Genomic DNA, 15060 nt, shown 5'->3' on the forward strand with positions numbered 1-15060 from the left:
ATTTCCAATCACCGCCCCTAGCGGATTGTATCAGAACTATAGTGTCAGTAACGTAACGTTAAATGTCTTAATTGACAAAATGGCGCTTTATGTGTTGTCTCTCTTTTTTGCGAACATGTGAGGTAGACAAAAAGACTTGAACACTTACTTATTGTTACGTTTACTCAGTCTACTAAGCAAGAACAGAATAATGGATTGAGTAAACGAAACGTAAATTTGTGGGATGTTTTGAAAAGTCATGGTAAGGATACTGCAACACGTATGGCGTTTTCACTCCGAAACTCGCCTTGCATTAGAAAGGTGATATACCTATTGCCAACAAGACAATTATATCCAAGGAAGCAAAACATTTCAGATCGAGCTGGGTTCTTTAAACTTACCGTATAGCATCAATCATCTGTAAGCCCATGTTGACACAGTTGTAAGCGTGGTTGGGCCTGGACACTGGTAGCCCAGAGACGCAATAGTAGCAGTCACCAAGAATCTTGATTCGCATACATTGATTTTCCTGTAACAATATTTATTTGTATAAATACTTTGTTACACTATATCACGGTTTTTACCACAGAAAGTACATATCAATGCATAATTTAGTTTTTGTTTAGCCGGGGAATCAGAACTCTTTGTGTATGAGGCCGGTATAGTGACCATTTTGCTACGAAGTAACCTTTACAAGGGCATTTCTAAAAAAATGCAACCTATAAAACAAACTCGTAGGAATGAAAAAATGCAAATCTTTGCTGTACATTATTGTGCTGACTAACCCCGAAAAAGATGAGATACTATACTGTTTGATGTACAAAAAAGATATTACGTCAGTTAATAGTGGTTTTAATGTATAGGCCATTAGGCCTAAAAACCTTAAAACCACTCTTACTATTTATTTATTTATTTATTTATAACGCTACATCATTATATTATGCTACATCATTTCTGAAACTATCAAACAAATATATATTCGACGTTCATTTAATCCCTCTAGAGACATTCGAGTCGATTTTATCGAAATGTAAATTCAGAAAAGTCCCAAATGTATGCTGAATCACCGAAATATAATAATAGCTTAAATTAATCACTATTTCAAATGTTGGAAAAGATTTTTGTAATCATTTTTGTTCATTTAGATATCAATAAAATGGCGGTTGTTGTCTCACCGGTGGGCACAGACACATCCTCATAACTAGGGGAGGTCTAAAATCCTCCACCACGCTGTTCAATGCGGAGGTACAGGGTAATGTAAAACCCATACATCCATACATAGCGCGTTCAACTTTGATTAGCTTAAACGTTTGAGATCTAGACACACTTCACTTTATTGCCAACTTTAAATAGACTACCCGCCCTAATGTTACTAGCTTACTAGATATTTATAATATTATAATATGAAAAGTTTGTGGCGATGGATGGACTCTGTTACTTTTTCATACAAAAACTACTGATCAAAATTAAATAGAATTTGCCATACAGATAATGTGTGATCTGAATTAACATAATATACCATTTATCGTGATTAAAAAGCCCATATGGGGACGCTGCAAGTAAAAGCTACTTTAGCACAAATAGCATACATCCGCACCGTTTAAAACTGTGCTTGATACGGACTACGAGCTCAGGACACGACTTTAATTTCGTCGACCATCAGCAAACAGTTGAACCCTTTTTATTTTTATTTCTAAAGGACTGTTAATGTATTGGTTGATTGGGGTGGATTCCATTTACAGAGGACAGCGTTTGGAAAAGGGTAATTTAATTAAACAAATCTATTTGCAGTGAAAAAGTTTCTTCGCGAATTTACATCCTAATGAAATTAAACTTGTGATCCAATTTGTACATTTGTAATTATGCATTGTAAAATAAATTTGACAAGTGTAATAATTATGTTGGTAACCCGCGTGGCGTAGTAGTTACCACACCGATGGTTGAATCTTTTCTTTTTTTTATAATATAAGAGTAGCAGACGAGCATGCAGTCCACCTGATGGTAAGTGGCTACTGCCGCCCATGGACATCTGTAATCAACCCCAGATAGGATTAGATATTCCTACCTGAGGTCGGCCACAGATGCGCCGCTACCCCTGAGGACTAAACTGGAACGCCTCGGAAAAGTCTGTCTCCCTTACCACACCCTTCAAACCGGAACACAGCAGCGCCTAACACTGCTGTTATTAGGTAGAAATAGGTGTGGCGGTGGTGCCGCCGGAGTCGAACCACGAAGGGTTCTACCACCTTCAAACTTCCTTTTCAGGGTTTGAGTATTTGTGTACATGTATTTGTGTGTATGCACACTACACAGTAGGATAAAATAGAATTATGTTTGTTTACTAATATCTGTAACATTGAACATATTTTAAAGAACGGAGTCATCTCAAAAAACATTTTTCATATTTTCCGTTTTCATTCAATTCATTTTCATGTAATTTTATTAACTGTATTTTTGTTAAAATATCTAAATATTTTCCCTCCTGGTTCTATCGAAACAGGCACAAATTAAATTAGACCGTCCATTGGACGTGTTCCTGTTTTTAAAAGCTCCGTAATATATTTACTGATTGATTGGAGTATAAAAAGGCTACAATTAAGATATTTTTTTATAGAAGATCAAATTTTGCTGGCCATTTGGACTAAATAATAATAAATGTCAAAGATGGTAGAGTCTGTATAGTTCGACAAAGGCGGTCATACTGGCTCTACCATCTTTAAAACAAACCGCCGCTACAACCAATATGAGCGTGAAGCACTTCTTTGTTTCAGCAAAGGGTGTTTACGCTGGCTGACATATAATATAAGACAATAATCTTAGTCATGAGGAATGGCAATGCGTCTGTGATCAATCGCTGTAGAACCAGGTCTATAATAATATGACATTAATAAGAGATGTCCATAGGCAGCAGTGATCACATACGTATGTAGTTTGGTAGATTGAAGCCTTCATGGTCTGACTCTATTGACACCGCTGTGCCTCCCTTGACAATTGCTTCTGTCGAGCGTTCAACGTTAAAATTTTGTATAAGACAAACATTATACACAAACCATTGTGACTTAGTCCTCAGAGGAAGACACGTATCTATGACTGACCTTAGATAGTACTTAATTCTGTTCAGATCAATAGGCAGCTGTAATGAAAATCGGGCTAACTGCAGAAGTGACACAACAATTATTATGTGTGACGGGTATCCGGTTGCGATGAAATTATACCTGCGCCATTTTTCTAGTGAAAGGCGGTGAGAACAAAGGACGTTAGACACTTTGCAGTGCACCCATAGAATAACCAACAATACAGAGTAACTCAGTTATACACTCCTATTCAACATTACACGACGGAATTTTATTTGAAGTAGTATTGAAAAATAAGTTAATAGAACTGGAGGAAGTGCCCTATATTATTACAAAACATTAAAAACACGCTGATGTTAAATGTTATGTGTAGCTTTTTAGTCATTATTTATCAATGTACAAAATGATAATCGGTCAATAAAACTATCGACCGATCTGTATTGCACATCATAAAATGCAACAGTGCTGTCAATCCACCTTGTATGCATATTATCTTTGTACTATGGATTTGTATGTTATTAAGCAATATATATGTAATTGCGTAAAGACAGCTCTGTCGCTCTATAGTCTATGTCGTGGGGAACAAAGCGCTATTGTGTAGAAATGAAAATTGATGGCCGATAAGTTGTCCATTAGATGTTACTCTTAATTGCAGTGTAATCGCTATTTATTGCACAAACATTCCGGACTTAGATCTCGAACGTTGTAACCGTAGTTTTTGGGTTTTTCTTTTTCATCTTAACATAATTTTATGGGTATTTTCCTATAAGATATATCCAAGGAAACTAAGCTATACATGTGTGTGTGTGTGCTATGTGTGTAGTGCCAATAGGATTGCTTAATTTTCATTTTTTAGTTTGCATCGGAAAAAATGCGTCTAACAAAGTTATGTTTCTATGTATATGAAGGGATAAGAGCTAAAAATTGGACCTAAGTCTCTATCATATGAGCGACTGGTGCATTTATTGTGCTATATTATGTGTAGAACAGAGAATTCGACAAACTGGTGTAGCGAAATAACTATGTAGATAGTGAAGCAGACGACTTACTAAGTAGTTACCGAGCATTTGCTATCTTCGTAACACATCTTACTCATTTAGTTTCGATGGAAAGAAGTCGTTTCGCAGCTTAGCCTCGACAACGCTCAACTCTTAACTACCCTGCAAATATCTAGTGGAAAGACGCTCTAATGCTGACATACCAATAAACCGATTTGAAACATCGTGCTGGATTAGTCTACAACGGAAAAATCTTCATGATTATCCCTGGGAAAACAGCTGTAGACAGTAATCCATGTTCAGAAAACGGACGCAAAAAAGTTTCAGATAATGTTTCCACAAGTAATGACAACGAGACTATTACTAACTTTTAAGTACCTAGACAAGGTGGTGAACCAGTAATCATGGAGCAGTAATAGATAAACCCTAGTTCAAAGGGAATGTGAGAAATAATAAAACGGAATTATCAATCCATTGCAATCAACACACATGTAATCTGCCAGCAATCACTTGTACCCAATTTAATATTCTTTGTGTACATTTGAACATAAACGTACTGTATATCGAGATAATAACGTGAACTCCATTTCATTTTAATCAAGTAATAAGTACTTAAATAAATAGTAAAGATGGTAGAACGCAGCTTGGTTCGGTGCCGGAAGAACCACCGTCACATCAAATCTGCTTATAAAAGTAGGATCAAATGCACAAAGTTCTATTTTGAATGAAATTACATTTACACGAGGTATTCCAATGTAATTGTCAGATCCTGTATTACATAGGTTTGTGTTGTTCATTATTCACAAGTGGATCTAGCAGGAGTATCAATATTTTTAACCGACTTCAAAAAGGAGGTTATCAATTCGGCCGGTATCTTTTTTTTTTACATTTACTATTGTATTGTTATGCAAGATCTCAAGCGAGATCTTACATACACTTATCGAGTAAATTTTCGTCTCAGTGACATGAATAAATATGTCAGGAGTACCAATGCATCTGCGGCCGTCCTCAGGTAGCACTTAAATCCTATCTGAGGTATATACTTAATACCCATGAGACGGCAGTGGCCTCTTACCACAAGGTATGTAATGCTTGTTTGCTATCTACTACAATTTCATTAAAAAAAATATATTCATGAAAACAGAGTAGTAGCAGCACCTCTACGTCAATATTGTAAAAAATGAGAAAACAATATAATTCTTATTAAAAAGTTTGTAAAATGCAAAGATTACAAAGACACAAAATACACACTTGTGAACGGTTAATACAATGTTTATGTGGTTTCGGATTCAGGCAGTTTGAATACAAGCTTGTTTAGAACTACGTCATAACTTGGTGCCAAGGCTGGCGAGCTTTACGAATATAAAGTTTGCAATGAGCTTTGACGTTTTGAGTTTGCGGCGGATAAGTTTAAATTTACTGGGACAGAAAGAGAAAGGGAATGATGAAAGACAGCGGTTACACTTTAACTTGACTTTAACTTATCACATACAGAAAAGTTAGTTACTTCGATGAAATACGATTATAATATTTTTACAATACTTTTATTTAATTTGTTTATCAAATCCTGGTACTTACTGAATTGTAAACCAACCGATTGAGCTGAAATATTGCGTACACCTTTAGCTTGGATGATAAGTTAGTGACGTCAGTCTAAATACGCTTGTATCTACTGCAAAAATTAAAATATATGGCGCCAATTAGTAGTAACAAGAGCAAATACGACGAGATCTACTCGGTTAATCCGTTAATGAAAAATCAGTACCCTTTGTTTACCCTCAACATCTTAAACTTCTTCTTAAGATAGGCTTGTGATACCTTTTACCACCGATTCTGGTGTTGCACCTGTTCGAGTTTACAGTTCAGCTCTCACATACTTTCTACAATAAATCTCACCTGAGCAATCTGGTCGAATCTCCCGAAGAGTTCATTAAGCGTCTTGACCAAGTCAGATGCGCTGAGTCGTTCGGACAGCGGCGTGAAGTTCACGATGTCAGCGTACAGGATGCTGACGTTGTTGTGACGCTGCACGTGCATCTCGTGGAAGCGGGTCTGCTTCGAGCTGTCGGCGCACGCGTCCGCCATCTTGAGCATGATCGAGCGTTTTACCTGCAACAACAAATTACCTGAAGTGAAACTCTTGAAACCTATTGGTTCTTCTACCCAAATCTACGAATAGGCTGAGTAGATTTTAGGAGCGACAAAATCGTGAACATTTTTTTATGCTTAAAAAAGATTAATGCAAGTATTTGTTTTACGGCCCTCTAATCTTTATTGTGTTGTAAACAGCTCTAAACTATAGTATCGAATTGTAGAAGTCGGTAGGGGTAGCAAAATTTTAATTAACTACTGACGGCAAATGTGTAAAATCGGCACTGCTCCTTAGTCCTACTGCCTCAATCCAAAATTGAATATAGAATCATTGTATGAGCTACTGCGCTCTACAAATGTAGTCATAGCGAAAGGTAGTGTCTGTGGTTATGGTCAGGTCACTTATTTGGAAGCGATACGAAGTTGTAATTCCATTTATCGATCATGATGTGAAAAGAACGTACTATGCACACCTGCTACTAATATCGATTGCAAATAAATGTTATGGTTCATTGTTCCATTTTCAAATTATCGGTGTGTATTGATGTTTTGTAATGGAAAGTGCTTACGTAAAGTCTTCAAAATCGGCCACAATTTTATGGTACAAAAATGTTTGTTTTAAAAATAAAATAAAATGGAACCCTTCGAAAGTATAATGGTTTTAATCCCGCGCTCCAACAAAATATCGTTTATCGTTCGTATCTGCCACAATCCAGCGATTAAGAGACGTTAGAGTGACATGAAACTCAATTAACGGCCTTCAAAGGGAGGATTCATACTGGCGACCCGCGACAGTTTAAAAATATTTTGCCTTGTGAACACTTTTAGTTTCGTCCACGAAGATATCTTAATAATATAATAAGGTGATATATTATATCTAAATGTTCTGGGTTTCAGTAATATTTTAGTATATAGGCAAATATAACAGATTTGAAATCTTAGTTTGAACCAGTACGTCGACTGATTGCTCCAATCGTTTATTCGTATTTAAAGGCACCAAAATTGTACCTTATCTTAAGATTTAAGCCATTCCGAATTATAAACTATCTACTTTAATTAGATTAGATAGAATCTTAGAGATTATATAGAATCTAACAAATAAACCTCCATTTTCTTCACCGGATTTGGGTAACAAATGAACTTAGAGTAAGCTATTTTCTGGAAACTTTTGTAACTGAATCTTCTATCATTAATACAACTCTAGCCTCAATGTCAACATGGCTTTAGGCTACAATCCCTAAACTTTTATCAATAAAGCTTGCTTATACAATATAACATCTGCGACCCGAAGCTTAATGGACGAAACTTGACATTATTGGGCTCAGTCGAGTTGTGCTTCATTCAAGACTTTGAAAATCCGATGCGGCGTAACTTGAAGAATGCTCGTATTAAATTAGCCTTAAGTGCCTCGGGAAAATTGGCTTTTAAACTTTATGCTTTCGAACAAACAAGTGTTTTTGACAAGGGCTTAAAGTATAGTCCTGCTAAAACTGTTTATTAGTTTAGTAGTTATTACATTACGAGAGTTATGTTGAAAGATACTTATTTTCCCGTAAAAACTAACGAACCATTAAAGCAAAGGTTTCATTATATTATAAAACATCACAATTACTTTTTGAATGGGTTTCAGAGTTTACGGACTCGGATTTAGCTGTTAAATGTCTAATATTCTGTTTGGGAGGCAAAGTTAGAGGTAGTGAAAAATGTCAGAAACTTCGGACCAAACTATGAAATTGTTCGAGTTTAAATAGTATGCGTAGGAAGTATAGAACAATCGCCGTTATTTGCCAGAAATGTCCACTACTCCTTTCCAGTCACGTAATTTTTGCTACAATACACCACCCTATCATCCCTTGCTGAAGAAGTCGACACGTTCTAAATACAGAAGATAGGTAGCACCACCTTCGAAATTAGTTAGTGTAGTTACTCGTCTATTCTTCGTCCATTACTGCCCCACTATTGAATACGAATGTCCTCTCAGAGTAAGGAGGATTCAGGCCATAATCCACTTCTTTTTTTATAATATAGGAGTTTTATAATAGACGAGCATGCAGTCCACCCGATGGTAAGTGGCTACTGCCGCCCATGGACATCTGTAATCAACCCCAGATAGGATTAAATATTCCTACCTGAGGTCGGCCACAGATGCGCCGCTACCCCTGAGGATTAAGCTGGAACGTCTCGGAAAAGTATGTCTCCCTTACCACACCCTTCAAAACGGAACACAGCAACGCCTAACACTGATGTTATTAGGCAGAAATAGGTGTGGCTGTGATGCCGCCGGAGTCGAACCACAAAGGGTTCTACCACTTTCAAAGCTTGGGGAGTCAGCTCCTTTGAGGCAAGCCAGTCGCCAAGCTGGTCTAATTTGGCACACATTCACATTCAGATGCAGATCCCCTGAGGTCTGATAACAATTACCCACTTCACTGGCCAAGTGCTAATTGGTTGACTCCATACACCCTTGACAACATTTTTTTCAAAGAACTCTTAGGTGCGTATGTTTCCTGCCAATGAATTTCGTCACCGTGTAAGCAAGTGATGTTTTTAATACTCACAAAGAGCGTGGGATTTGTACGAATCCCCAGTTAAGAGGCCAAGTTTCATCCATAACAGACACTAATATGCCCAGCCAAATTCGAATTAGTGATCATGGACGGAAATGACCGGAGTGGTATTGCTACTTCATATTCATAAAGTACAAGCAATGACGTCACTGAAGTGTAATACTCTAGGGTGCGGTAAAGTAAACATTCTTGATGCAGACTGTGACAGGCTATAAAATACTAGAAATATAATAGCTCCGGCTACATTCATTGTGTAGTTACTTAGTGTAAAAATAGATTTTATATAACACCTTATGGTTGAATGATTCACAATAAAATCATGAATCGTACGAGAATATTTCACGGAATTATCTTACATCATGTTAGCTACTAATTTAGCATTTTTAGGTCAAATGACTCCATACTTGCCTCTAAAAATGATACACAACTTTTTTTAAATATTATTCATCAAACATTTTTATGATTTGGTTATTTCTAATAAAATTATTTGTGGATATTTTACCGACTTCGAGGTGGTACTATGTTCGGTTTTAAAACAGTGATAAAGTAGTTTTAACATGGTTTTAACGGCAATTCTAACAGTAATTCTACTAATTGTGGTTAAATCTACATATCACTTTAGAGTGTGACTATTAATGCCAATGTGATGTAGAGATTATGTATGGTTCTCGAGTTTTCACTCTACGTAATTATGTTGTTTTTGTAGTTAATCGTGTATTTCTTTATTTATGTTTATTTGGGACACAATCAATAAAATATTCAATTAATTGAGATTATTTTCACTTACATTAATTTTGTTGTAACAGTTTAATAATGATTGATTTGATTTGATTTGATCATATCGATACATTAGTCCGCTAATTAGCCAACTCCACTTTTTGTCAAAATGTTCTTTTTTTTTATAGTAAATGGCGTTGAACGAAATCAAAATAAATAAAAAAAAACATTTTGACATAAAGTGGAGTTGGCTGATTTGCGAATTAAGGTATCGATATGTAATTAATGTAATATATAATCCAATTATTTCCCATATATGTATTTCCAATCAGTTCTGATACAATCCGCTAGGGGCGCTGATTGGAAATGTATGTACACAAAAACAAAAACAGACATTTTAGTAAAAACGTTAAAACTAAGGGTACAGGTTAGTGCCATATGACGGCAATACATGTGTTAAAGTATAAATCAGCTTACACTAGAGTAGGTCTACAACTTAACAACACAGGCCTCGCTTATTGTACCTTAATTGTACCTCTAACTCATGTTACATAATAGTTTACAGCATAATTACAACAGGATAAATACGTAAAAAATACATGTATTATTTTATCCGCCGAAATTTATCACGAATTCTGTGTCATTTCCTGTATTACAACGAAAAGTAATAAATATAGCTAATCTAAATACTCGGATAAAAATAGATTAAGTATAAATAAACCGATTTAAAAATAGCAGCTCTGAGTAGAAACGGAGATAAACGAATTGTTGTTGTGTGATAGCCTATCTCTTATCGGACGATCAAATAAATCTAATAAACAATTTTTGGGGTTCCGTATTCAAAGTGTAAACGGGATCGTATTATGAATGATCCTCCTATATCATGAACCAATAGATATACTCATTTTTTACTTATTAGGGACTAACAATAAAAAAGTTGAAAATAAAGGGGGACAATGCATGCCATTTATTTTCAACGGATTTTTAAATTTATCTATTAAGAGCTAATTTAGATTAACCTATACATATAGAAATATATTAAATACTAGCTGACCCGGCAAACGTTGTTTTACCATATAAATAAAAAATGTTAAGGGTGAACCACTCTTATCACTTAGGGGTATGAAAAATAGATAGTAGCCGATTCTCAGACCTATTGAATATGCATACAAAATTTGGTGAAAATCGGTAAAGTCGTTTCAGAGGAGTACGGTAACTTACACTGTGACACGAGAAATTTATATATAAGATTTACAATATACTTTTATACCTGCTGCAATAACAAACACCAAAATAAAATGGTAGTACGGAACCATCTGTGTGAGAGTTTGACTTGAATTTAGCCGATTATTTTTATTTCTCAAAAATCGAATAAGGTTTATATAGGTACATGACATGATGATATGGTTACCACATTTTATGGATTTATAACAATATCTAAAGTATTGTTATAAATCAACTTCATATAAAGTAATCAACTTCCAATAAATAAAGGTTCTGCAATGCCTGATATGTTTGAAGCTATATATTGATCACATTTTTTCAAATGGTTATCTATATGTTAAATATGTGTCGCGTAGATTTACTTTATACGTGCTGTATGTGGATATCTGAATACAATCCATTGGATAATTTGATTATTATACAAATTCAAAAAATCAGAAGCTATTAGGTATATCGCCAACACCCCCAAAAAAAATATAATACGTGTTATTTATGTTTATATATTACATATAATATTTACATTCATATTAATAACTAACATCATTTTCTGGCACAAAATATAAATCTAGTTATAAGGTTCTGACTTACAAGTACGAACTGTAAGCTGCACATAGCATTATTAAACGAATTGAATAATTTTTCATAAACGCAGACATTCGATTCGGTTGCAAGTAAACGTAATTGTGAAACATTTTTGATACAAACCAGTTAATTGGCAATGACCTGGTTGTGGCGCGAATGTTATCTCAGTGTATATTGTTTCGTATTTAACTAGTTGTTGATACTTATCTGTTCAATATTTTGACAATTAATTTTGATATTAGTAAATTTTGTTGGAAGAAGAATAGTGCAAATTCGAAGAATAGGAAGAAGAACGTAAGACTTGTGTGTTGGCGAGTGGCGCAACACTGCCTACATAGTAGGTATAGTCCGCGTAAAACTGCTAGTCCGCTCGGAATATAGAAATTAATCGCGTCGCCATAGCTAATTGTATGCCTACAACTGTTCGCAACAATTTCAGAGCGGACAAGCAATTTGGCTCGGACTATACATGAGATAATGATGGCCGCATTTATAAGTGATGTCTGAAATTGGGCGAAGAAAAAGGCTGTCAAGAATGAAACCTTCCCTTGTAATCCGTAACAATATATTTTTAAACAATAAATTGTTTTTATAATTGTACTAAAGAAATAAATCATGAGATTTCCTTTTTTTCCAACTGACAGTATAATATACAATTGTCAGTATAGCTGTTAAGCTAATTGTAATCCTAAATGTAAGAGTTACTTTACAGTAATCGTTTACAGCATTCGTCTTTAAGCTCAGTTGTACGAAGTATAGACTGAGAGATAAGGTACTTGACATTTACAAATCGATCGTTTTAAACAATATCCCAACAAAAACTCCCAAAAAAGTAGGTATATTTCCGTAAACAAATATTTTTTACGATTATATTATAATAAGATTATAATATATAACAAATATTATAATAAGACGTAAAAACACAAAAAAGTAAAGCTTACAATACATACCTTTGATATTATTGTTTGTGTTTTTCCAATCAATGATTTAATTACTATTTTCGAAATATGTATGTCCTTGTATCTTTGATATCAAATGAAATAAAGAAGCAGCTTAATGAAATCCCCCTTAATGATAATTAATGTAATTTGTTGTCTACCAAAGACCAAAATTTTACCATTTTTAGTATTTAGGAACATTGCCAAAAGTTGATCTTTGTTTGCAATACATTGGATAGATAGATTATTAATAACCGTTGTAAACTTGGCTAATAAAATGCAAACAACACAATTGCGTAACGTATTTTATGGCGCTATATCAAAACCAGGTAAAGGACCGCTCGACCAATGATTTATCCTCGTAGCGTTGAACTCTGCAATGTCCTAATACATAGTATCTCGAAACATTATGTACGGTTATTTCTATGGTTCAGACATAATGACGGTCAAACCATAAATTTGTATTTAAAAATAAAAATAAAAGTTTTTAAAAAACTTCATTTGGTTTTCGTATTTTTTCAGAAAATCCTTTTAATTTCATATTTATTATATGCATAAAACCTAATCGGTCAAAGTGGAGGATTCGCCATATTGAATCCGGAATGACGTCACTAATATAATATCATCTAAACTTAAAGTGTATGTAAAATGCCAGCTCAAACGGTTGGGGTTAACTGCTTAAAGATTTAGTTGCAAGATTTGTCCCACACATGCAAACGATTAAGTCAGGTCAAATCAAATTGTGAATACAAATTTTCAATATTTCTTGTACATTAATGTCGTATAAATAAACACAAGCAGAACCCGCGGCTTCGCCCGCGTAAAAAATAGTGCCTGGATGACCGAGCTTTGCTCGGTGTTGTAATGATAAAACAAAAATACCGATTTATTTGAGATAAAACTCACGAGTGAAATTATTTTTCTCACAAAAAGAAGGAAGCCGAAAATAAAAGAAATAATCGGACCGAGATTTGAACCCAGGTTTCCTGCGTTTCTCATCCGAGCTAACTTAGCAAAATTTAGCTTGGTATTCTAATAATGTTGTAGGAGGGTTTTAGAAAAACCCTTTAAACCTAGATAGATCGATTTATCAGGCCCATTAAGTCCACCGCAGGGTACGTATCCCCTAAACTTAACCTATTTTTTTTAAAACCACAGCGGTCAGCTATCAAGCGAAATTTGAAAATTTAAGTACGCGAAGATTGACAAATTTTGGTAGGTAGATATATATTGGTTAAGATTTATTACTTGTTTAACACGTGTCTACATTGTATCTATATGTATGTACAATATGTATATTATTGTATATGTACCTACAGATATAGATACTAGTATTTACTAACCTACACTCGTTCAATTTGTAATAGTAAGGGAGTACCTACTAAATATACAATACTTAGCAAATACTAAGTAATTAAAATGTTCATTACGTTATTACCAGGCTCTGTTTAACAAAACAATGTTTGCGTTACTTCGCCATACATACTCGTACAATAACAACATAACGGAAAACAAACTTTGTTTACTAGTGTATCTACTTGTACATTTTTTTTATAATATAGTAGTAAACGAACATGAAGTCCTGATGGTAAGTGGCTACTGCCGCCCATGGACATCTGTAATCAACCCCACGTAGGATTAGATATTCCTACCTGAGGTCGGCCACAGATGCGCCGCTAACCCACAGGAATAGGAGTGGCGGTGGTGCCGCCGGAGTCGAACCACAAAGGGTTGTACCACCTTCAACACTATACTAGCTATATAAATACTAGCACATAAGAAAAAAATGGAATAAGCTGCAATGAAAACGATAAAAAATATACCTACTTGTAGTGGTCATAAAGTCGTTTAATATGGTATGTTATATTCCCCAACCCGTTACTGTCCCACTGCTGGGCACATGTCTCCTTCCATAATAAGAGGCGTGGAAGCCATAGTCCACCGCGCTGGTCAAATACGAATTGGTAGGCCTTTTACACCTTTAAGAACTTTTTAAAGAGTCCTCAGGAGTGAAGTTTTAGTTTTTAGGATATTTTCGTTTACCGTTGTAGCAAGTTGTTGTTGATAATTAATTTCTGAAAAAAGTGCGTGCTTGAGATTTCAAACCATTGTGAGTTTGCATTTAAACCACTAGGCTACGTATGCGTCTCATCATATATCTATGTAGATAAGAAGCAGTTTCTACAAAGATTTTAATTTCAATACACACAGCCAATCACGTGACATGCACGTGACCTTCTACATTTTCTGAAACTTCCTTTCTAAGTGACACATACTCGTATATGTAAAAGGAGACTTCTAATACTTCTGTAATAAATAATTGTCTCCTAGTATGTTTCTGTAATAGGAAAATATGCCGTTTCAAAATTTGTATAGTGTTGCATTTTTAACAAATCGAACTTATTACTATACCTTATGCTTATCAGTAAACATTGCAGTCAATGAACTATCATTGACAACCACAGCTGATATGGGTACTAACCTCTATAAAGATATTGATTGAAGTTTTACTGCACAGTTTACTGAAGAGTTCAAAAGTTTTAATAGAAATGAGCCTCAAAATAATACTTATACTCGTAGTTTAATAAGAAAAAACCACGCTAAAATCGCACAAGGGAAATCGTTAATCGTAAATCGATGCTAATGACGAAAATACATATTTTTACATACATACATACATACATACATACAGGTCAAGCTAATAAAAGCGTGGTAAAATAATAGATCATGTTGAGGCCTATAACTTCGCTGAGAAGACTGGTGACAATTTCCTGGACATCTGTTTTAATTAAATACAAAATAATATACAGATCGAAGTTTTCAAATGTGCATGGCTGTTGAAATCTGAGACTATTTACGATTAAGAAAAGGCTCACTTTAAAAAAAAATC

The 15060-nt window shown here is 34.8% G+C and overlaps 2 protein-coding genes across 13 annotated transcripts in view; one reads left to right on the forward strand and one right to left on the reverse strand.

Moving 5' to 3' along the window:
• Nucleotides 1–15060, reverse strand: part of LOC140756121 (adenylate cyclase type 2) — a 161146-nt gene that overhangs the window by 22490 nt on the left and 123596 nt on the right. For all 3 annotated transcript variants that reach the window (XM_073091548.1, XM_073091547.1, XM_073091549.1), the window contains exons 6-7: nucleotides 5948–6160; nucleotides 381–508 (exon numbers count right to left, since the gene is read on the reverse strand). In XM_073091548.1, coding sequence (XP_072947649.1) covers nucleotides 381–508; nucleotides 5948–6160 — 341 coding nt within the window. The remainder of the gene's footprint in view (nucleotides 1–380; nucleotides 509–5947; nucleotides 6161–15060) is intronic.
• LOC140756122 (uncharacterized) overlaps nucleotides 1–15060 on the forward strand; it is a 163286-nt gene that overhangs the window by 13385 nt on the left and 134841 nt on the right. The window lies entirely within an intron of this gene.

This window comes from Epargyreus clarus, unplaced genomic scaffold, assembly GCF_041222505.1.
Source record: "Epargyreus clarus isolate Ecla_fem2 unplaced genomic scaffold, WU_Ecla_fem_2.2 ptg000034l, whole genome shotgun sequence".
Taxonomy (NCBI): Eukaryota; Metazoa; Arthropoda; class Insecta; order Lepidoptera; family Hesperiidae; genus Epargyreus; species Epargyreus clarus.